The sequence below is a fragment of the Geospiza fortis genome, unplaced genomic scaffold, assembly GCF_000277835.1.
Source record: "Geospiza fortis unplaced genomic scaffold, GeoFor_1.0 scaffold94, whole genome shotgun sequence".
Classification (NCBI taxonomy): Eukaryota; Metazoa; Chordata; class Aves; order Passeriformes; family Thraupidae; genus Geospiza; species Geospiza fortis.
The window spans coordinates 759,118-782,988 of record NW_005054394.1 but is presented as its reverse complement, the minus strand read 5'-3'; the positions used below and the strand labels follow the sequence as shown (position 1 = coordinate 782,988).

The 23,871-nt window shown below is 40.1% G+C and overlaps 2 protein-coding genes across 2 annotated transcripts in view; one reads left to right on the top strand and one right to left on the bottom strand.

Annotated features, from left to right (window-relative positions):
• On the top strand, positions 1-22,974 carry SLA (Src like adaptor). The gene is made up of 8 exons (XM_005425712.2): positions 1-142; positions 5,372-5,465; positions 11,398-11,497; positions 14,784-14,870; positions 16,238-16,341; positions 17,899-18,030; positions 19,931-20,063; positions 20,976-22,974. Exons 2-8 carry the CDS (start codon positions 5,405-5,407, stop codon positions 21,193-21,195), a joined length of 837 nt encoding a protein of 278 aa, XP_005425769.1. The 5' UTR covers positions 1-142; positions 5,372-5,404; the 3' UTR covers positions 21,196-22,974.
• Positions 1-23,871, bottom strand: part of TG (thyroglobulin) — a 155,150-nt gene that overhangs the window by 38,459 nt on the left and 92,820 nt on the right. The gene's annotated exons all lie outside the window — the stretch shown is intronic.

The following is a 23,871-nucleotide window of genomic DNA, read 5'->3' as shown; positions in this document are numbered from 1 at the left end:
CGTGAACTTCACAACGCTCTCATTCGACCGGCTGCTCCTCCACTTGATCAGCTAAACCTTGCTGGCAGCCTGAGAGCAGTGCTATGACTACGGCTTTTCTCAGGAATACTGCAACCTGGAATGCCATGCCCAGCATTTAAAGGTAATCACTGCTGTGATATATTTTGCATTAGCTGTGTACGAGACCAAATGTTTCCATTTTATTTATATACAAGGGTGTTCTATTTCATTAACAATGACAGGATTCAGACCGGGGATTTCAAGTACCACAAAAGGCAGAAATAGAAGAGTCTGCCTTGATCCTTTTCATAAGGACTGGTACTAAAGATAGACAGGACAAGGAGTATTTCTACTGAAACCTAAGAGTAAGACAGATGCTTAAAACCTTATGCTAAAGCAAACTGCATTTCACTGTAACCAAAATATGAGCCCACAGATTAGTGGGCTTTTTATTCGAAGTGTTAGAAGTGTGGATAGTGTGGTATTTCTGTGTTGTTTCGTGTTTGCATGTGTCTCTGAATTACTTTGATGAGACTATTATGTTATTCTTTCTAAGTGCAAAGGTACAACTGCCTCAAAGCTGGAAGGATATTCATTTTGATTAATGATAAATTAAGGGAAATTCACCAAAAAAATATACAGTTTCTGAAATCTAAGTTGTTTTGCTTTTTCTTTCCACACATGAAAAATAACAGGATGCCAGTGCTTTCATTTTCAAGCTAAATGAGATTCAGGCATCACCTGTGAACTTTATTGAGAATCAAATTTTAAGACCTTGGAAATATAGATGTGAATATGAGGAAAGAAAAATAAAATACGGTATAGCATCTCAGGAATGATAAATGTTCTAATTTTACTAGTCTACGGTATTCCTTTTAGGAGGGCTTTATTCATGTGCTTATCTTGCCTTTTTATTCCTCTTATTACTTTCATTTCTTTATATTAACTAATTCTCAATCATATTAAATATAACTTTTTCAAAGTTCTCACCAAGGATCAGAATTTCACATGTTCCATGCTATTTAACTGATGCAGAAGCACGTTTTCTGAGAGAACAAATTCTGCAAGAGGAAGTTATTGCTACATGTGCTGCACACAGGAACGGAAGGGGAAAATTGTACCACAGGTTTTGGGGTCACACGATGTAGGTCAGTGGGATTCCAGTCTTGACAGGTGAAGAATTCATATCTACTGAGAGTTCTGATAAATAGGGCACAAAGCAGGTCTGGGACTGCAGATATTTCCTCCTGTTCCTTTTGGCAGCAAAGATCCCTAAGCCCTAACAGCTGTGTGTGCCATCAGCCCTGTGACCACCCAGCCCTGTGACATGATGTGCACAAGTGGAAAGGAGAGAGGAGGAAGGACCAGTGCTTGGAACATTGCAAATGTGATCTTGACAGTTAAAACCAAATTTTCATGCAAGCCTGAGGAGGTGGCTGGTGAGCAGGAGAGCTGCACGGAGATTTTGGTTCCCAGCAGCCCAGCGGGCTTGGGGTAGATAAGACACAGTGAGTTTAGAGTCTATCATTTCTCTTTACTTCTTCCTTCATCACCCTCCGTGAATTATTTCCTTTGGATCTGGCATAATTATCTGCTCCTGTGAAGGAAGGATGGCACTTCTACTTGTACCCCAAACTCTGCCATCAAGTTTAGATATAAGGAACAAAGGTTTTACAATGAGGGAGGTGAAACACAGGTTGTTAGATGCCCCATCCTTGTAAACATTCAAAGCCAGGTTGGACAGGGCTCTGAGAAACCTGATCTAGTTGCAAATGTCCATGGAGGGAGGGTTGGACTAGGTGGCCTTTAAATCCTTTAAATCTCCCTTCCAACCCAAATTATTCTATGATTCAATAAGGTCAAGTGAGATGCAGTGGCTGTAGCAAATTTGTTATTTCAGAAGATTATAAACTATAAAACTATTACTGTTCTTCTATCGATTTCAATGAAAAGAATTGGTTCATGACATCTTTAAAGCTTCCAGTAAGTCTGGTTTTGCAGAGTGTCTCAAAATTTCAGAAAACCACAAAAGAATTTATCATGCAGAGATGGAATGAATTTGTATTGTGCTGACAATAACTCAATACAAGCACAAGCTACTTAAGCCATCAAGTTCTATCACTCACTTGAGAGCAAAGCACACTATTGTTTTAGAAATACGACTAATTTGTAAATTCTTATTCCAGAAACAGCGATACTACTTTGTACGTTCTTACTCTAGTGATATTCCATTGCCAGCAAACAAGCAGAAACACTTTTTGCCTCCCTATTTCAAACAAAACTTCCATGTCCCATTTTCAACATCTGAACATTGAGTCATACCTCAGAACATTGACTCAACCACCTTTGACGGGACTATAGGAACCTCTACTCTGCCCATGTGCATAATGATAAATGGCTTTAGTAGTAAAACCTAGTCTGATGTCTCATATTCCTTTTAGTCACTTTGACTAAGTGAATTAACAGCAAGAGTCAGAGCTTTTAATTTTTTAATTTTCACTGAGCACTTCTGCTCTGAAACTGGAGAGCATCTTGAGCTCTCTGTCCCTTTCAGGACTTTATGCTACCATGGTAGTGACAGTAAAAGAGCACGGAAAATGCAATGAGAAACAAAAAAGTGCCACGCAAATGACAGCAAAGCCCGAGACGTCACTGCTCCTCACTGCACTGAAAGCACTTTATAACCTTTGCATTTTCCACAAGCCAGATTATCCCACATCTAAGGCAGCAGCACGGAGCTGCACATTGTGCCCTGATGACCAGAGGTCCTTTGAGAACAGTGCCTGGTATGGCAGAAGGGAACCAGGCTCTGCAAAAATACAAAGTAGGAACTTCCCTGTTGTCCAGTATTTAATGCCTCAGTGGTTCAATTGCAAACAATGTATAAGCAATCCTGCAGAAACACTTCAGGTATTTCTAAAGCAGCATTTAGAGTTTAGATCCTTAAACACCATCTAGAAAAATGTAATTGCCTTGGTGAAATGTGCCATGCTTTTAGAAAGATTGAAAGCCTGAAGTAAAATTTTCAGAAGCCTTTCCACCATGCACAAATACTACATATCACTTTCCAAAGAGATTCAGGCATGCCTCAAATTAAGAGGAGGAAAAAGGCTTCTGGTCACAAGCCTGACACTTGTAGGATGACTTGCTCTCCTGGCCCTCAAACAACAAAACCCAGCATAAAATGGTATTAGAGGTAGGATTCTTTTTTTTTTCCCCCAGACTTTTGGGACACAAAATTCAAGCAATTCTCATCTAAATATCAATTGCATGTGTCAAAATGATAGATGGACATCAGATGTTTATGCTGTTATTCTTGCCATCTACCTGGAATTGTCAACACTTTCAGTAACTGCAGCTTAGGTTCTCTACAGTGAGCAAGATTTGAGCCGCCCTTTTAAATTACTGCAAAAATGCATCTACCAGAGCACGGAACGCAGCAGAGTTTATCAGTCCAGGTATTTATCTCACTCTCTTGGCTGACATTTTCAGCCCTGTTGAGCTCTCTATTGCTATGCCCAGGAAATTTTTCTGGCTAATTTGAAGATGAGCCATGAACATCTATAATATCTGTAGCCAAAATACTGGCTGCACTACTCCTATGGGTTTACCTCTTGTTCTTTATGGGATACAAGCAAGAAAAATGTTCAACAACTTAAAATTTGGTCTTGCAGAAAAATACTCATAATTAGATCAGAAAATTATGATCTTGAAAGCAGACATTGACTGACAAAATGAACTCTGGTTTCAGGTTTAGAAATTTATGTGCATTTACATGAAGAAAGATTTTTTTTGTTTTGCTTTCTATAAAGAGACCTATTTTTAAAATGTGAATACGCAAGTAATTTATTTAAATTTAAAGGTGCTGTTTTATTCAGCTTCTAGACTTCTCCTATCAGGCAACACATTTTTGTTCTTGTGAAAGTAGGTTTCAGACGCTTGTCAGAAAGACACTGGCACATCTGCACCCTCCAGATGTGCCACAAGCCAGTTCTGAGTGCATAAAGCAAAGTGGTAATGTTCCATTTGGCCAGTGAAATAGAGAATTCTAGCAAAGAGCCTTTGGGAACAGCACTAAGAAGCTTGGAAAGCAGATGAGGTGCAGTCAAACTGTGCACTACCATCTGTTCTAGCATTGAGCTCCTTGCGTTTGGTAAGGGATGAATTTTATTTCCTTTGAATGGCATTTTATTCTGTAGGATAAAATTCTGTCTTCCTAAACTGTCTGTAAGATGTTAAAAATTTACTGTATTAATCAACATACTGAAATTCTGCCAATCTTATTCTGAAAGACAATTAGCAATAAAGTCTTGCTGATGTCCGTGGTTCTACTTCTCAGGTTGGATATCTCTCCACCTGACCCTCATCAGGCTCTAGCATGTGTAAGTGAAGAGCAGCACACAAAAGTCAGTAATCATCTTTGAAATATTTAAGCTAGAAAAGGCCACAAGATGCAGAATACTCACACAATGCTGCTAGAGCTCCTGTTATCATTTTCACAGGGCAACTGACAGAAATACATTCTTAAAAATTAATTGCCCGTCAGCTGGTGGTGTTATTTTGCTTTAATGAACAGTTTTTAAATAGATATAGCTTTTTGTCTTCTGCTACTGAAAATATACCATAGCATGATACACTTTCCACATTCAAAATATTTATCTCTCTGTACTCTGTCAGAGAGAATTAGGATGGCTGCAGCAAAGCTATGAGAAGGAACTGCTCCTCTCACAGTATTTAGTTCCACAACTGTCTGATACTGTTTGTTGTACACCCACCAAAACTTTTTAATTAAGGTATCTGAAGAATTTTCACCAGTTGCTTTTATGCAGGAGGACTGATTTGAAATCAAACATTTTTTTAGGCAAGGCGTTACTTTTAAAAAATTGCCCACATTTGCTGAGGGCACAATTTCATCAGAAAAAAGCCCAAACCTACCAAGCTGTGTTCTTTGTGATCAGTAGTAAACCAGCAAAATATACACACAGTGCTGAAAAACAGGGACATCAGTCTAATTAGATCCTTTGTTGCCTCAGAACCCCAAATGCTGAAAAAATATTTTGTATATGAATGCCCATATGGGCACAGCTCTGCTGCTACTTCCTATTGTGCTGAGGTACTGGTAATGGAAACTTTTACTACATCATGTTCTTCTGAGCAACTTCCCTAGCTGTGGTTTTCTGCTATTCCCCTGATAAAAGCACCAAAGTGGTGAGAGTTTAGCAAGTATGTAAAACTCTTGCATGAATTTGACACCAGAGTTCTCAAAAGCAAAACTGTATGAAATTGGAGACGCCCAAACGAGGTCATTTCTCATCTGCTGGCACAGCAGGTGTTATTGTGATGTTAAATTTCAATGTCTGCTTTGATTTAGTTCCGAAGAACTGTGACGGAATTAGCGAGAACAATGGGAAACACTGTGAAAACTCCAAGAGCATCTGAGGAAACAAACACGCTGAGCCAAACGGGTAAGAGCTCATTTCACTCATTTCATTCCTTCAGGAGAAAGAGCCGCTCACGGTATGCGACAGACTCGCCATGTGTCACTCCTCACCCGCCTGACAGGAGCAGGAGAGTGCATGGCTGCTGTGGCAGAAGGAGGGCATCCACCAGACAGTGCTTATATTTAGCTACGTTCTAGCTCATTTTCCAAGAAGCACTTTAATTAAAAACCCCAAATGTTAAACATATTATTTGCTGGTGCTCCTTGAAAGACATTCCTTCCAAATCAGAAAGCACCGAAACACCACTTCAGAAACCAGGAATTCTGTGTTTTGACATAATTGCATGTGATATTTTATACAAATTTATCCTTGAAATTTGGGGTTCCTTCATTTAAGGTTAAAATTTTAATGATGCATTGCATTGAACCTTATGTCCATCCACTGTCAGATAATTGCATTAGAAGTAGCACACAGCCAACCTGTCACCAGATTTATCCATAAAGGCTAGAGAGGAATACAAGTTTCACAGGGCAAGCTGCCAAAGAAGAATATAACACACCTGCCCTCTGCATCCACATGTGAATAAATCAGATTGTAAATCCCTCCCTGCCACCTCTGTAGGCTGGTAGAGGTCATGCATTGGAGGGGGAATGGAAGAGGGATTTGGTGATCAGCTACTACAAACTGAGTGAGTGGGTGGAGAACCATTAGTGCCTCAGCCCTCCTGCTGCTAATACAGGCAGCTGGCACTAGAGCTGCAAGAAATCACTCCCCAAAGCTGAAGAGGAGAAAGCAGTTTTGTTTTTTTTCCTTTGGGTTTGGGGTGGGCTTTTAAAGTAGGTTTATTTGTTTGTGTTTTGTTGTGTTGTGATTTTGGGTTTTTTCCATCAAAGATTTTCCAATTGGGCTGTTCATTATTATAAGGATAGGGAATCAGCCTGGTTTGATGTTTGCTGCAAGGAAACCCAGCCCTGCTCTTAGTATGGTTAGGAACTCATTGAGATGGGCAGCCATGCAGCCCTAGGTCCTAACATAGAACACAGCAGAGACCAAAAACTACTCAGCAAATTGTTAATTTTTTTGTTGTTGTTTTTTGGGGGGTTTTTGTGAAGAAAAGTGCCCTATGCTGATATTCCCAACAACTGTTGACACAAATACCACATATGAACACCAAAACAGAAACATGCATTCACTCAAAGCAGGACCTTGGTGATGAGCAGACCATAGCTGTGATCAAGTTTGTTGTGGCCCCACATGTGCTAAAAGTCAGGATTTAGCAGGGCTAAAAACAATTGCAACCCTTTCTGTGATGGAAATATAACATACCCCTAAAACACACCTCTGCAAACATTGATAGCACAGTTGTTACAATGGGGCAGTATCTATTCAGGAATTTAAGACTCAGTCTACTTGAACTTTCCTACACATCTAGCACATCTAGAAAGGGGTGTTGTTAGTCCTACCTGACCTCCTGCTACCACCTGGGGAGAGAACAAATCTCCTGTAGTTGCAGTGGCACCTGCCAAGGCTGAAGGGATGTTTCAGACACTCTCACAGTGGAAATTGCACCAGATACTCATGTTTAATCATCCAAAGGCAGGGGGCTTGCCACAAAAATAATCAGTGATGGAACATTTCTCCTATGAGAAAAGGTTGAGAGAGTTGGGGTTATTCAGCCTGGAGAAGAGAAGGCTCCAGGAGACCTTGTTGCAGTTCTCAACACTTAAAGAGGGCTTGTAAGAAAGATGGGGATGGACTTTTCAGCAGGGCTTACTGTGATATAACAAAGGATAATGGTTTTAAGCTAAGATAGGATAGATTTAGACTAGAGATAAGGAAAAAAATTCTTATAAGAGGGGTGGTGCAATACTAGACCAGGTTGCCCACAACAGTTGTAGATGCCCCATCTCTAGGAACTTTCAAGGTCAGGATGGTTGGAACTCTGAGCAACTTGATCCAGTTGAAGGTGTCCCCACTCACTTCAGAGGGTTGGACTAGATGACCTTCAAAGGTCCATTCCAAATCAAACTATTCCCTGATTCCAGGATTTATCAGCCTGAATAGCTCTGGATCCATCCATCTCTTAGTCTGGGTCAGACCAGTATGTTTCATAATGGCTTAGATGTTGCTAATGAAAGCTGGGAATACAAACATCAGTGCTATCATCTAAATCCAATGTAAAAAGACTTCTAAAAATGAAGCTGGTATCAAAGTGTGTGTTGGGGTTAATCCAGTGAGTTTGTATCTGTTTGCCTTCCTGAGTAGATCAAACTCCAAATCACATCACAAAACACAGAAGATTCCACCAGGCCAGGAACAGACTTGATTTAACTGAGGTGGAGGATCCAATCCATAGACTGTCAATAGCTGAAATAGTTATTAGGAGAAGTAGATTTGACACAGGCTTATTTCAGGGAGACTGAATAAAATGAAGGACTAAAACAGAAGGGAAAGAATGAAAGAGTTTCCAACAAAAAGGGGGAAGAAAATAGATAACTGCAGTCTGCAGACTTGGTCTGCAGTGTTCATCAGACCCCTATGAGACCCCTGTGCTCTGAAAGCAAAACCTTGTGCTTTCCTCAGCACCAGTGTGCCAGCCTTGGCCCTGAGAAAGGGAACAGTGTATAAGCTGCGTTTCCCAAGGAAGATTTGGAGCCCAAAGATAATTGCACCCCATCTGCCACACACTGCTGGGTATTCCTGGCACAACCCAGGGACTGATGACAGCGTGAGCAGAGCGGCAAGGGGTCATCAAGGGTTGTGAGCCTCTCTCTGTCCTCCTTTGGGACCCTGAATCAAGGGTTAATCCTTTTGGGCTGCACCCGCCCAAATCTCAGTTCCCAAGCTGGCTGGTTTAGATCTAGCTTGGGTACCAAAGTGTGACTGCAGCCACACCTTGTGGTGCTGCACAGTTTCCCAGATAAGTGCCCTCCTTCACCCTCTCTGGTGCACCCCCTGCCACAAATCATAATATTTCTGCTGGCCAGTAAAGCTGGATGATGCATGGAGCTGAACTCCATAGAGTTCATTCCCACTCCAGACATGGACCATGTAATTGCCCAGCACAGCAGATTTTTGAGGGCAATGACCTTGATCTGGATGCTCTGCCTATGCTCTTCCTACTCTCTAATAATGCTTCATTCTCCATTCCCAATGAATAATTTGAAGGATACAATATTAAGTCTCACACTTTGCAAGACATGTGGGTGTGAAGACATCTAAAATTAGCATGCATTTCACAATCATTTCCTATTCCTAAAAAAAACACCCAGAATTAACACCTGATGCAGTGGAAACGATTGTGCTTCGATCTTTCCACTCTAACTTTTGGGTTGTTCCATTTCAGATGTAACCTACACTTGCCCTGTGGAGGAGAGTTTGTGTTAGATAAACTCAGGCAAATCTTTTTTCTTTTACATCTTGAAAGTGTGGGGAGCTCATCAGACAAAATCTATTAGATCACTGTGAAATTTAGGAGTGGAGAAAGCGTGTAATTTGTTTCGTTCCTGTTTCCAGGCTTTTGTGTTTGTAAGGAGCTGGCATGGGTTCTGTGAAATGTTGTACAGTGTGGTGGAGCATTTTGCATGACCAAAAAACCCAGTGAGGTTTGACTTAAATACCAATCAAAACGAAGAGGAGTAGGAGGGGGGCTCACTCATTTCCTTTCACTTTAATATAATTGTATGTAGTTTAAGAGGTAACATTTGCATGGATGTGGAAGATAACACTCTGATTTATTCCTTCCTATTCAGAACTAAAAATTACAGGCAAAATTGAAACAAAAATCAATATAAATATGAAAGTGTAAACAAAGTAAGACAGGTCTTGCTAGAGTAGACAAAAAGTCACCTTCCCCACAGTGCATAATGAAATGCAAATGACAGTGCACAAGGAAGGAGAGCAGAAAATCACTTGTTTTCCACTCTTTCACTATGGAAGCAGAATATTTTTAAATAAACAGCATATTTTTTTAAAAAAAAAGCATTGCTAAAGGCATTAAGCTAAAAATAATTATATTCAATGTAGCATTACATGATGTTTTATAACCTGCAATAAGAAATTAAGTGTTGACACTTTATCCTCATTTTGCTATTTTTAAAATGCATCTTCTGGCCCGTATTTCTTCTAGTAGTCTTGGGTAAAGATTTTGTTTTGTCAAAAAAGACTCAGTGCCAATGCTTAGGTGTTATTAGCCTCAGGTACTAAGTAGCTTCAGAGACAGGAAGGTGCCACTAGATTTTCTGTGCAGAACAAAGCAGGCAGCAAAGGCTTAGCACAGAATTTCTTCAATAGGGTTGAACTAAGTGTATAACAAGTTATATTAGACTAATCACAGTGGTTGGCTGTACTGGACTAGTCCTGTTTAAGTCAGTGACACTCATCAACTAAGAAAATCATGGCAATATCAATATTAAACATGCTCTCAAAATAATCATAGAATGGTTTAGGTTGGAAGAGATCTTAAATATCATCTAATACCATTCTCACTGCCATGGGCAGGGATGTCATCCACTAGATCAAGTTGCTCAGACCCCATCCAACCTGGCCTTGAACACTTCCAGGGATGGGGCATCCATAACTTCTCTGGGTAACCTGTTGTGTTTCTTTCCTTCATGTTTCTTTGAGCCTTTTACAGTTACCTTTATGAGTTGTTTCTAAGGCCCTGAGACACATAGCTAAAACAAAGAGCATTCATTCAGGGTGTTGTACTAGGTTTCCCTCAAAAGATGTCTTCCTTAAAGAGAAGCTGGCAACAAATCTGTATTAAATGAGAAAAAAAAACTAACCAGATGCCGAAGAATTTCTATCTCTCTTTCTAATTTCCTTCTTTCCCACCCTGAATTCACACCCATTTTTGCACATGTTTGGCTGCACAGAGTGGGAAGAATGGAGATCAAACAATCTCTGCAAATGTACTGCTAGATGGTGTTCCTAAGGACCAGGGTGCTGATCCTGGTGGAAGCAGAGGGAAACTCTGTCTCCCTGTGAGATCCTGGAGCATACTGAGACATGCAGAGGAGGAAACTGCTTCCAGGAGAAATGCAGGCAGTGAATGGCACAATCCCTCTTGCCAGGACTTGTGACAAAGAGCTCAAAACACCCAGCATGACACATTTCTGAACCTCCCAGCTGTCAGCATTTACTGGGCACCACAGATTCCAGCAGGATGAGGAGCATTTCACATCTGATGATCCCAGACTTGTGTATAATGCTCTACCCCTCAGAAACCCAGAAGACAGCATGTCCTACAAAGGGTGCAAGTCCCAGATTCACCCCAACTGATGTAAAAGGTCTTCTCATCTCTTTGCTGACCTCAGCTCTGCAAATTGCCATTTTACAATGGTTTCAACTTAAACACCCCTATACCTGTTTTCTTTCACTGAGGCTCTTGCACAGTCTCCATGCAATGCTGAGAACAAAGTACACTGGCTGATCATTAAGCTCTTTTAAAAAGTGATAAAAATGGGCAACAATGGCCACACTCTCATCTAAACCCTGATCTAAACTACCATTGAAAAGTATCAGTGGTGTAAAATTATGAAACAATTCAACATGCCTTTTTCTTTTCTTAAATCTAATGCTACAAAACTGTAGCTGGAGGCAATTACAGACAATGGCATTAATCAAACTGGGTTACTTTCTAATACTCTAAATAATTACTGTTTTTTTAGTTTCAAACTGAATATATCCTTTAAATATAGCAATTGCTAGAAAAAGTGGTCTAAATTTAGTTGCTTACAATTAACCACATGACTTTTCAATTCTAGTATTTTCAAAGTCCCCTTATAAATCTATAGGTTCTTCTTTAGCTCATGATGTTTATTAATTGACATTTCAGAGATATTTTTTCCCCATTTGACCTACTACATAAAATCTATCATACTTAAAGAAAAACACATTTTTGTCTCAGAGCCCTATCTTTGTTTTAAGTGACCTTTAATTTCTTCTTTCACAGGTCAGGAGAGTGACTTCCTTGCTGTTCTCTATGACTATCCTTCAGCAGACATAAGCCAACCTATATTTCATGTAGGGGAAAAACTACGTGTGCTATCAGAGTAAGTTGATCAATTTTTAAATTAATTTAGGTTTTATTACAACTGAAGCAAAGCTCTGTTTTATGCACCTGGCCCAAACTGGATGCAACTCAGCAAAATGAACTGAGTTCAGAATTTTCAGGGAAGGATGATTAGCCATGGTGTAAATTTCCATGTAGTTTAAGAATTTGGGATTATATATTGTCCTTTGATCTAGACATTTCTCTCAGGTTTCTCAAGCTGGATTCAGACCCTATTCTAAAATAAGACTCAGAACAATTCTGCTTTGAAAAACGATTATAAGAAAGTATTCCCCAAATGTAATGGAAAACAGAGTAAGAGCCAAAATAGTTTGAATCACACAGAAAAGGAAAATCACTCTGAATTTCTTTATGTGAATTATGTCTGTCATTTTCTCTCTCATCTTTTTTAATCTACCAACTCCATTATAATTAAGCCTTAGAATTTCATCCATATTTAAGGCAAATGTAAAAAAAAACCTTTTTAAAAGTGTATGGGGAGGGGGTGCTTTTTTCTGTTTTTTAATCGATTCTGCATCTTCTGAGTGAGGGAAAAAAGATTTCTCAGCCAGTTCCACTCAAAAAATTTAAGAGCCCCAGAAGTAAGCAGGCTTTGGAGCTCTAGTTCAGACTGACCTTAACCTTAGTGCAGTACTACCAGACACAAGAATGAGCACATGTACAAAAAATGGAATTCAGCAGCCCTGATGTTCCTCTAGGCACAGCTTGTATCAGCACACAATGAGCCCCTGGAAGTTTCTTGGCCCCACAGCCACTACTTGCACTGCTCAAAATGAAATGAAAGGTTTCATTTTTGTAGCTGGTTGAGCAGATGGATTCAATGGGAGACCAGACACATTGATAGCAGAGGAATCCTTAGAAGATTTCTAAAATAATTTTAAAAATTCTCAACCAGATAAACCAGATAGTCAAATGGCTGGAGGAGAGAAGTACTCAAGAGAAGCATCACAGATGGCTGATGAATTCTCAGACTCTTCTCCAGGCCACCATGACCTGCAGTGGCCTTTGTCAGCCACAAGACACAGGCCTTAGAGGGCCTTTGGTCTGACCCAGAATGGCTGCACTTATGTTCTGCTGACACAGTGCTTTCTCTTCCTCCCTGAACCTAAGGGTTGCAAGACTCAGACAATACCACCAGATAAATTTTCTCCTGATGGAGAGCTCCTCTAAAACAGGGGGATTCTCTCTGCTAGCTTCTAGTAGTGTAAACCTTGCTGCAGTTTGCAGAACATACATGACATGGTACAACAACTGCTTCAGCTTGGAAATTCCAGCTCAAAGCCTCACTCTCAGGTTTCATCAGCTACAGGCTCTCACACAGCACAGGACTGCCTATGCCCACATCAATGGGAATTATATGTGTGGCATATTATATGTACACATGTGCTGCAAAGAAAAATCTACTGCAGGAACAACTTCTAAAAGAATAGGCTCTGGCAGCAGAAGTTTTTGACATGTTTGTCTGTAGTGCAGTGATTAAGGACTTCTTCTGGTAGATAAATTAGATCCAAAGCAAGCCTTGATGGGAACTTTCCTCTTATTTTGGATCATGAGCTTGCTCACAGGTAGCAAGACAGTCCAAAGCTCTATGCAAACCACAGTGTCCTGATGAGAGACCTCTTCTCCCCTGCTGGGGTAGATGCTGATATCAGCCTCTTCCTCTTGCCAGAAGCCTCTTCCTGCTTATAAGCTGTAACTCTTTTTCCAAAATTATTCAAAGAAGTAAAAGACAGTAAAAAAGAAGAGTGGCATTGCATGACCAGAGCACAAGTGATGAGGAGTCACCACAGAGGACTCAGCACAAGAAGCAGTTTTTCAGTTGCTTTTATAACAGCAGCTTTTCAGCCTTCTACCAAAAGCAATGATGTGTAGTGGCAATCAGCCCCACCACTCCTGCCAGGAACAGGACATATGGAACCTGCACAGGAAATGCAATTCTTCACAGATATTTGTGACTGCTCTGGGTTGGCAGATTTATATAAGCACCACTGGCACAATTTCTCACTCTCCACACTGGTCAGGCACCTTTCATTACCAGAATAACTGCATTTGGCTGGCAATAGTCAAACCAAATGTCCTCCAAGATTGACCCCAATATACATAATTTCTGTAGCTCCTGCAGCAGGAGAGATGAGCTGCTTTGGGATTTTTAATCATCATTTTTCAGGGTTAGTAATATTAAAGTTTGGAGGGAGAGAGATGACGAATCTCTCAGTTTTGGTGGTTTTTGTTTTCTTATTGCAATTCTTGGTTCTGTCTAGGAGAGTTCTGGGGTAAAAAAGGACCAAAACAACCTAAAATTATTATAGATAAATTCATTTCATCTGGAAAACCAAATCCAAAACTTCCCCTTTATTCCTCAGCACAGACATTCTGGACCATGGTCCCAGAAGCTATAACTCATGACATTTAACCTAAATGATTTCAACTCAGCTGTTCTGACACACACTGAAACTCTGGTCTGCAGTGTAGACATTATTTTTGGAGCATTTATATGAACTTCCACCAAACCAGCATTCAAACACAAGACACAGTTCCTTGGATTCAAACTCTTAAAGTGAAGGTGCAAAAAACCCAACAGTCATCAGGATCCTTGCACTACAACTAAAGCTTTGCAGCATCCCTGTGAAAATTCTTGGTACCCTTTATTTCTGAAGGGATTCAAGAGTAAAAGCCAGAATTCAGTATCACAGCAATAACTTAAGATATATTGGGGGAAATACATATGCCTGCAGCTTCAGCTACAAGGTCTATTTGATTGGAATCTGCTCTGCAGCTCATGGAAGACAAGGAAAAGAGCAAACCACAAAACAGGTTCAGTTGGACTCACAGCCTGTTCCCAAGCAGACAGGCTCCATTTCCCAGATCCTCTCTCCTGGTGCTACAGGGCTGTCCAGACACAACACTCTCAGCTGTAAACTGAATATCTTGGACACCAGTACAAGTCTAGCTGTGGGAAGGCAGAGCACAGCATGGTTTAACCACTGAGTATTTATCCTTCTTCTTTCAACTGCAGAAAAATATTTTATTACTTACGTAATTTAAATGGAACAAAGTAGCTTATTTCTGTGTCCACATTTAATACTCAAGAAGGTTTAGAAATGGAACTACTCTAAATGAAACCAAACAGGGTTCCTTTCTGAATACACAGTTTCAGAAGCACACACAGAAGGTTGCAGGCTAATTTGTGTAACTGCACTAACTTCCAAATGATGAGAAGCTCTGAAAATACATCTGAAAATATCCCTTTTCTTGCTGTCACACAGTGAAGGAGGCTGGTGGAGAGTCCATTCCCTTACAACAGGTCGAGAAAATTATATTCCAGGAAAATATGTAGCAAAGGTTTATCATGGGTAAGTAAATGCATTTCTATAGCCTTTCATCACCACATTTTTACATATCCTCCTCTGATTACTCTAAGTCATAGTTAAATAATGCCAATAGTAACTTGGCAGACAGAAATTTTATTTATTGACAGTCTAAAAGACATCTTTTGAAAACTGAGAACCTCCAATCCACTTATAAATTTAGACTAAGTGAAAAGGAAAATCCTTCTTTTAAATGCTGGAAAGAGCCAAAACCACCTCAAATCACATATAAGGTATTTAATATGCATCTGTTGCATGGACTGATCTCTAACGTAAAGACATTGATGAAGGGAGTCTATTTAGAATGGATTTTTAATATTTACATAGAGCAAAATTTTAGCTAGGTTTGCTCATGGAAAACAGGCCAAAAAGAACTAATAAAAATTCTAATAAGTCATTCAAGAATGTAAACTTTCTCACTGGATGAGCTAAGGAAATTTCAGACATTTCTTGTTGCCATAGACACCACTCAGGGGAAAAAAAAACAACAACAACAAAAAAACCAAAAAAAAACCATTAAAGCACAGACTTAAAAGCTTTCTGGCAAATGTTTTAATGCCTGTTTAATTTTAAGGATATGAACTGTTAATGTCACTGTAAACTATGCAAGTGCTTCAATTTTAACATGCTTTTACATCCTCCTGAAACAGTGATGCTTTCCCAAAGGCAGGGCATAGACGTGGGGTAATGGAAGCTACTGTCTGAAACTTCAGTGACAGCAGACTGGATCAAACACATGAGAACAACTTTAAAATATAATTCCATTCTATTCCATAAGTTTAGAAGAACTGAGCAAACCCAGATGCATGGTGAGACACTGGCTGTGGCAAAACACAGTACTGCACCAAGTTATGGTAGAAATTTGTAGGAATAATTCCACTTTCTCTTATCCACAAAACCCATTAACTGAAATGGCTGGACTGTTCCCTAGAAGAAGCAAAATAATTGTAACTTATTTGGGGTTTATTTATGACACAATTTGGGTTTAACAAAAGTGGTTTAAATGAAAAAGAGAGATTTAACTAATGCCACAAATGTCGTCCATATACCACATGAATCTGTCCCCAGCAATACAGATCAAAGCAGCTCCAAAAGTTTTGTTTTCCCTAATAAGTCCAAACCTTATTACTCTTCTATTAACCTCACAAAGGTTAATGGAACTCAAAACCAGCAAAATTTCCTCCATAAACTGGGGAAATATGCCTGAATATAGATGAGAGAATAACTATAGAAAGCCACAGTGCTATTTTTGCAGTCACTTTTCCTGGCTAATGCAGCACTTTCACGGCCACATGCTGCTCACTGTTTCACTGGTGTCCAAATTTCAGAATTTGTTTTTTCCTGCTTCACAGCTGGTTATTTGAAGGGCTGGGAAGAGAAAAAGCAGAGGAACTTCTACAGCTGCCTAACACCAAGGTCGGCTCCTTCATGATCAGAGAGAGTGAAACTAGGAAAGGTGAGACAATACAGATTTTTTCCCTCTTGATCTCAGGCATTAACAGTTTTGCAGCTCTTTAATTCACTCCCTGTCCTGCTTCATATGGATCAGTCCAAAAGCAGAAAAGGTATATAATGGGAAGGTGAAGGCACCCAGTGCAGTGTGCCAGCCTTTACCCGTCGCCTACTGGAAACAGGGTTATTGATGGCCATGGAAAGTTCCACAGGAATCAGCACAAACAAGACACAGTTGTTTAAACACTATTATTTACTTTGGTTGCATGCAAACCTGATGAGACAGTGGGACTTTCAATGAAGGAAAAGTCACAATTTTGCCTTTGTCCACAAAGGATTGATTCAAGAAGGTGTAAAATGCACACCAAGTACTAGGGGGTGGTGGATAAGTGTTTATTATATAAATGAGGGAGGTCTTTTATTTATTTTAGAAATTGACTGGCCTTCAATTTTGTTTTCTTTCTTTTGCTACATGGGAATTATACTGTTCCAACTTTATACTTTTATTTTCTTCAGTGGGGACATAGAATCATAGAATGTCCTGACTTGGAAAGGACCTACAGGGATCATGGAGTCCAGCCCCTGGCCCTGCACAGGACCACTCCAAGAATCCCACCATGTGCCTGAGAGCATTGTCCAAACCCTTCTTGCACTCTGTCAGGCTGGTGCTGTGACCAGTCCCTGGGGGAGACAGTTCCAGGGCCCAAAAACCCTCTGGGAGAAGAAACTTTTCCTGCTATTAAACCTAAACCTCCCCTGACACAACTTCAGGCCATTCCCTTGGTCCTGCCACTGGTCACCAGAGACAAGAGATCAGGGTCTGTCCCTCTGCTGCCCCTGCTGAGGATGCTGAACACAATTAGCAATAAGGTCTCCCCTCAGTCTGCTCGTCTCCAGGCTGAACAAATCTCTAAAGTGCAACCTGCTGTCTTCCTTATCTGAAGCACCAGAACACATTCTAATATCATGATACGACAGATAAAAGGGAATAACACATCATCTCTTCTGACCTCTTGCATACCACAGGCCAATTACCTTAATATCGATACTAAATTCAAAGAAATTTAGGATTGGCAATTAGTCCTTGCCAATAAATGCTGCAGAACAATTCTAAAAAGAGAAACAGAAAAGTCCATGTGGCCTTCTCCTGCCATGACTGCATTACCAGGTCTCAGCTACTGCATTACTCAAAGCTGTACATAGAAGAGTACCAGCCTGGGAGTCTGGTCTCCCTATTTAGTGGAAGGCAAACAACTCTGTAAAGGCCTATTCCTTTATGCCATTTCAAAAGATCCCATGCAAGCAATACTAAAGGAAAAGCACACCAGAAATTTGGTTGAATTTAATTTGGTTGAAATTAAATTCAACCAAAATCTCAGGTCATGTTATATTTACGTATATCTATAAAGTATAATAAAATACATAAGATGGCCACTCGGGTTTTTTCAGCTATTTCTGAGATGTTTTGAGTAATGGCACCACATCTTACAGATACTCTCTATTCTGCTACAGATACCCAAGCAGCCCTACTTTGGTGTAATTAGCTCTTCTCTCTCTCCAGGGTTATATTCCTTGTCAGTGAGGCACAGGCAGGTGAAACATTACAGGATCTTCCGCCTCCCCAATAACTGGTATTACATCTCTCCACGACAAACCTTCCAGTGCCTTGAAGACCTTGTCAATCACTACTCAGGTAAAAATAAGTGTAGAAAAAACATATTTTCCACTGGCAACTGTAAAACTATCTATCAAAGGTCCAGAACAAGAAGTTTTGCTTATGTCCAAGACTTGTAAATACTGCCACTGAAGACGCAGTGGAAATAGTTTATACATTTTATTTATTTTTTCATCCTAAATAAAAATATGCTGCCTTTACATTATAACTGAAATCAATACAAGAATTCAGCTAAATAAGGCCAGATAGGCTCTGTCTGTATTGGCGTTTTGTAGGATATTGTATAGCCATGTCAGTAACACTGTTTGAGCCAAACTCCAGGGTTTAGGGGTTCCCTAAAGAACTTCCAAATGCAGTTTGGAGGTCAGCACAGGTCAGGGGGTGCCCAAACCCTCCCAGAGCACACCTAAAGCCAAAGTGTGAGCATACAAAAATGTTCAGCTGTACAGAAGCCATGTACCTGCTGATCTGGGTTTGAGACAGATTGCAACTCCTGGCTGACTCTGTTTGCCAACATGAAGATATCTGCCATTCATTTATTTGCCATTTAGGCAGGCAGATAGCTTCAGGGCATGCAACACCAGGTTTCTATTCACATTTCCCTAAAGAACCACTACAGCACACAACCTTATCTGCAGCAGAAAATTTTCAGAAACGTTGTATACTTCTTCCCTATCACTTTAGCAGAAGTGCATGGCAGGAATTTATCAGGAGAGATTATATCAAGAGGCTCAAGCTGTTAGCTCAATTGCAGAATCAACTGTCACTGTTACTAATATCAGTCCACCGGATGACACTTTTTCTATGACACTTTTCCAGATTTATGGGAATTTAACCTGTGTCAGAAAGGTAACTTGACAAACAACACAGTTAAGTGGCCCAGTTACTACACATCATAATGAGAACATTTTAAAATGAGGAAGGAAATTGCAAAGATCAAATTGCCTAAAAGTTACAAGAGAACAATAGGTTATGTGCTTTAACAAGCAATGGGTACTCTGTAATTTTAAGAGTGTGAAGTTACCATACCTAAGTATTTCACAGATAAAAGAAAAAGTATGATGGCCAAAGAGTACACTGATAAACTGAGGAGAAAAGTCATTCACCTTCAAACAAGCAAATGAAACTTTCAAGTCCAATGACATAAAGAGAGTAAGAATTTGGACAAGAGATACATGTGTATTTACATGTTAGCTAGTTTCACCATTTAGAAAGAAGGAAACAATTGAAGCCTAAAATCTGGGCTGGGGCAGAACCCAAAACTTGTAACAACTAACATTTTCACTTCAGTTATAGGTGTAAGAGGAGACAGATTTAGGTCTCCTCCTTCCCTCACCATGAGAAGATGCAGAGTCCCACTCTGAAATAAGACTCAGAATTGTAAACACCAGCATTTAGGCATCATGTTCTCTCTTTGGGCAGAAGAATATCTCTGATGCTCCTAGCGGAGCAAGAAGAGGGTAGAGCACAGAAACATTGATGAAGGTAATATGGGAACCCCAATTCATTCCACAGTCATGTTCCACAGAAGAGCAGGTGTGCACACAATCCAATCTGATCTTTTTTTACACTAAATTTGCATGGCTGAGACGATAGGAAGCAAAGAAGAACTCACTGAGGGCTCAGAAAAACTGGGCTTAATTTTCTGCTCTGTCAAAATTCCTTCTAGTCTTTGAGCAAGTCACATTGTCTTTCTGTGTCTCAGTTCCTCACTTGTACTGTATGAAATATGCCTAATGAAAAATTAAAGGGCAAAGGTATGAGGAAAGGAAAAATTAAGCCTGTGTTACTGTGTCCTTACTGAGAACACACAATTTTTGACTGCTGCTGCTGAGTCCAAAACTGTTTATTTGAGCATGCAACAGGAAAAGAAAACAATAAGCAAAGATTAACTGTGTGTGTTCATTTTCCTGTTCAGAAGTTGCTGATGGTCTCTGCTGTGTCCTTACAACACCCTGTCTCACCCAGTGCACTAACAACAACACCGAGATGAATCCAGTTCCTCCTGTGGTGATGAGGAATAAAAATTTCAACTGGAGAAACATTCACAGGTACCACATACAGCACAGGCTGCCAGAAACAACAGGGCTGCTCCCAGCCATCTGTGTACTTGTACTTGCAGCACAGAACACATAGCTATTTATTTCCTTCTAAAGGAAATAAAAAGTAGTTTTAAAGCTTGGACAATCTGACATCAATCTAACCCATGAAAAGTGAATGCCCAGCTCTCTAACTGATAATCTAGATTTTCATTTTGAAAGAAGTATTGTTAGCATTCAATCTTTTCTCCTATCCAGTTTTCCATGTGTTCAGTCCCTTTGGGACTCCTGAGTCTGTTCACCAAGGGGCAGGAGTGACAGCTGGGCCACAAAGCCCAGTGACATCCACCACTGCTGATCCATCCTCTCTGATGTGCAGGGCAGAAGTGGCTCCCTTCTCTTCCCACACCAGGAAACAGCACAGGTGTAATGAACACATTGTGCAAGAATAAACCTTTCCTGTTGTGTCTCTCTCAACACAAACCCAATTCATGAGATTTCTGATATCACAACTGCCACAAGAGAAAGTAGGTCAGGTTTCAGAAGCTGGGGAAACAGCCACCTTCAGAAACAAAAGCACCTTTTACTTTTGAAGGGTAAATTTCCCTTCACTACTCTTCTTCACAAAACATTCATGTGCTTATGAAGGCAAGAAAATTTTGTGCAGCACTGAGGTCATTTTTCCTACAGATTAAGAAGAGAATATACATGATACTTCCTTTTCAAGTGCCAAAAGATATTTATATATTACTGTTGTACTGGTTTTTTGAGAAATGCTAAGTGACAGAAATGCTCGGTTATTTATGAGGCAGAAATGTTTTTATACAACAAAAATAACATTATTAGGTTTAACAACTGTTAATATTATCCCAAGAGACTCAGTCCAAGTAGCTGAAATGGTAACAAAATTTTGTTCTTTTAAAGGCTGGAGGTGACTGAAGATACCAAGAGCACCCTGGCAGCAATGGATGACTCTTGCCTCAGCTATGGCCTGAGGGAAAGCATCGCTTCCTACCTCTCCCTAACTGAGGATGACAACACTTCTTTTGCAAGTGCCAGAAAGAAGAAATCCCAGTCTCTCATATACACAGGGAACAAACATAAGAGTGCCCTTTCCTTGCCACCTAGATACTATGACGACTAAATACAAGACAAGCAGGAAAGAGCCACAAACTGACGAGTTAGGACAGAAACCAGAGCATCCTGTGGTCCTGCCACCCTTCAACAGCTGACAAATACAATCTGCTAAGCTGGTGACCAAACACCAGCAGTGCTTCTGCATTTCCTCTTCTGGAGATCTTCTCAAGGGTGCTATCCCAGCCATGGCATATGCTGGGAATGTCCCCAGTGCACCAAAACTGGTTCACAAGCAGGATAAACTGAGATAGACTCAAAGTCAAAAGCCAAGTGGTGCAGGTGACTCTTCAGCAGGGGAGATGCCCAGCATTGTACAGAGGTGACTGCAGAGGGAAGAACTAACTGCAGCTCAAGAACTTAAATTAAGTCTGACTCTGGTGTTCTCCACAAGGCTGAAAGCCTTCTTTGCAGAACTGTGTACGCTGAAAAAAGGAGCATTTTTCTTCTCAAGATAGACTTATCCATTGTCATTGAGAGTGGGACAGACATCAATAACTCCAAGAAAGAATCTAACATCTGGCATCCAAGAAACATCTGATTATAGTGACTCCATACTTATCTTTTAGGAGAAAAATTAAAATCACTGACTTTATAAGTAGCATTTAATTCACTTGCTGGCAATGGCCTGCAGTGTCATAAAATAGTCACAAAATTAAGAATAGGCTTAATTCACTAAGAAAAGCAGTTCCTACTTATACCTGAGATGGGAATTCAGGCATATCCAAACATGCAATTCAGCTGCTCATAGTAGAGCAGATAAACAGAGAACAAAGGGGGGTTTAGCTGAAAAGTAAGATGTGAGGATGTTGTGCCTAACTGCAAAGTTTGGCTTGCAAAGGTGTGACCTTTTATGTGTACAGGGAGATATTTTAACTTTGACTTCTGAAGTCAGCCACATATTTATGTATAATATTTATATTAATAGCAGCTTTTAAAATAATTAAACTAAGAGAACAAATCGGTAACAGTGGATGTCAGAGATTTTTTCTAATTTCTTGTCTGATGAGAGTTGTGTCAAATAGTAATTACACTTTCCATCAAATCACTTAAGAATTAGAGCGTTTTCTGAAATTTCTTTTTTTTTTTTTACTGGTATGTACCCTTTTCTAAGTCATAAAAGAGCACATAGCATTTTCACAGAATTCACAGAATGACTGAGTTGGAAGAGACCTTCAAGAGCATCAAGTTCAACCCCAACACCTCAACTAAATCATGGCACTGAGTGCCACATCCAGGCTTTTTTTAAACACATCCAGGGATGGTGACTCCACCACCTCCCTGGGCAGGCCATTCCAGTACTTTCCTTTGAACCTTGTTTGTGATTGCTTTCTAAACCAAGCAATCACTCTTGTTTGAGTGTGTAAAATGCTGCAACCTATGCTCTCAAGCTGAGATAGTTTCAATCCAATATTCTCTTGTACCTTTTTGCACAGATCTGAATAATGAAGGTTAGGAGAAATAGAGAATTGGAAAGGTTATATATATATACACACACACATACAGATATATATTTAATCTCTAAACAGCTCTTAGGACAAATATAGGTGCTCTTTAGATCTTGTATCAGGTCATTTGCACTAGCAAGAAAGGTTCAGAGGTGAAAATATTTCACAGCCTGTTTAAACGTATTTCAGGACTTAAAGGATGAATATAATTTATTTGGTAAACATTGAAGTCCAAAAAGCAAAACACTCTCAGGAACTCTAAGCTTTTGTACAATCTAATTACTGTTACTGATAATCAATACATTATGGTGACTGCATTTTATCCATGAAATGTATATGGGGAGCATTTCAGATTTCTAAGTCATGACTTGTATTTATTCATTAAAATAATATTCAGTAGTTACTTTGTGCTGCTTTTAGAAAATGGGAAACCTGGTGTTCCATGTACAATCAGCCAGCCTTGCAATGCCAGTGCCAGAAGGTGTCTTGGATGGAAGGTCACAAAAGAATCCCAGAGCCCACACAATTGGCAGCACTCAGACACACTCTGTAAGAAGGGTATAAAACGTTCTGACATTGACAGGTTCAACAATCATGGACCAGTTCAGCATGGAAAGGACCCCCAGACATCCTCTTATCCAAGCCCTCCCTGCTCCACCAGGGCCACCTTGAGCCATTTGCCCAGGACCATGTCCAGGTGGCTTTGGAATACCTCCAGAGATGGAGACTCCACAACCTCCCTTGGTGGCCTATGCAGACACTCTGTCATCCCCACAGTAATGACACGATAAAGTGACAAGAGCTAATTAAACGTGCCATAGGAATAGCTGGATTTCACTGATGGTTATGGAGAAATTCTTTGAGGTCTGGACATTTTTACAGTTAATTGGAAGACTTTTTTGGGGACATTTCAGCAAACACAACCTTGCAAGGGATGACAGCCCCCAGGTGATTTTATACAAATCTGACACTACCTATGAAATGGTATCAGAAGTATAAAATTTGAGTAGGGATGTAGTAAAACTGGTATCTTGAAAAAAGTAACCAAGAGAAGTGGTTGGTTTGTTTGAGAGGGAATGAGACTGGTAAAGGGAGAGAAAAAGGAGACGGGAAGAAAGGGGATCTAAAGAGTAGCTAATTACATGAGCCAGCAGTGTGCCCAGGTGGCCAAGAAGGCCAATGGCATCCTGGCCAGTATCAGGAATGGTGCAGCCAGCAGGAGCAGGGAGGTCATTCTT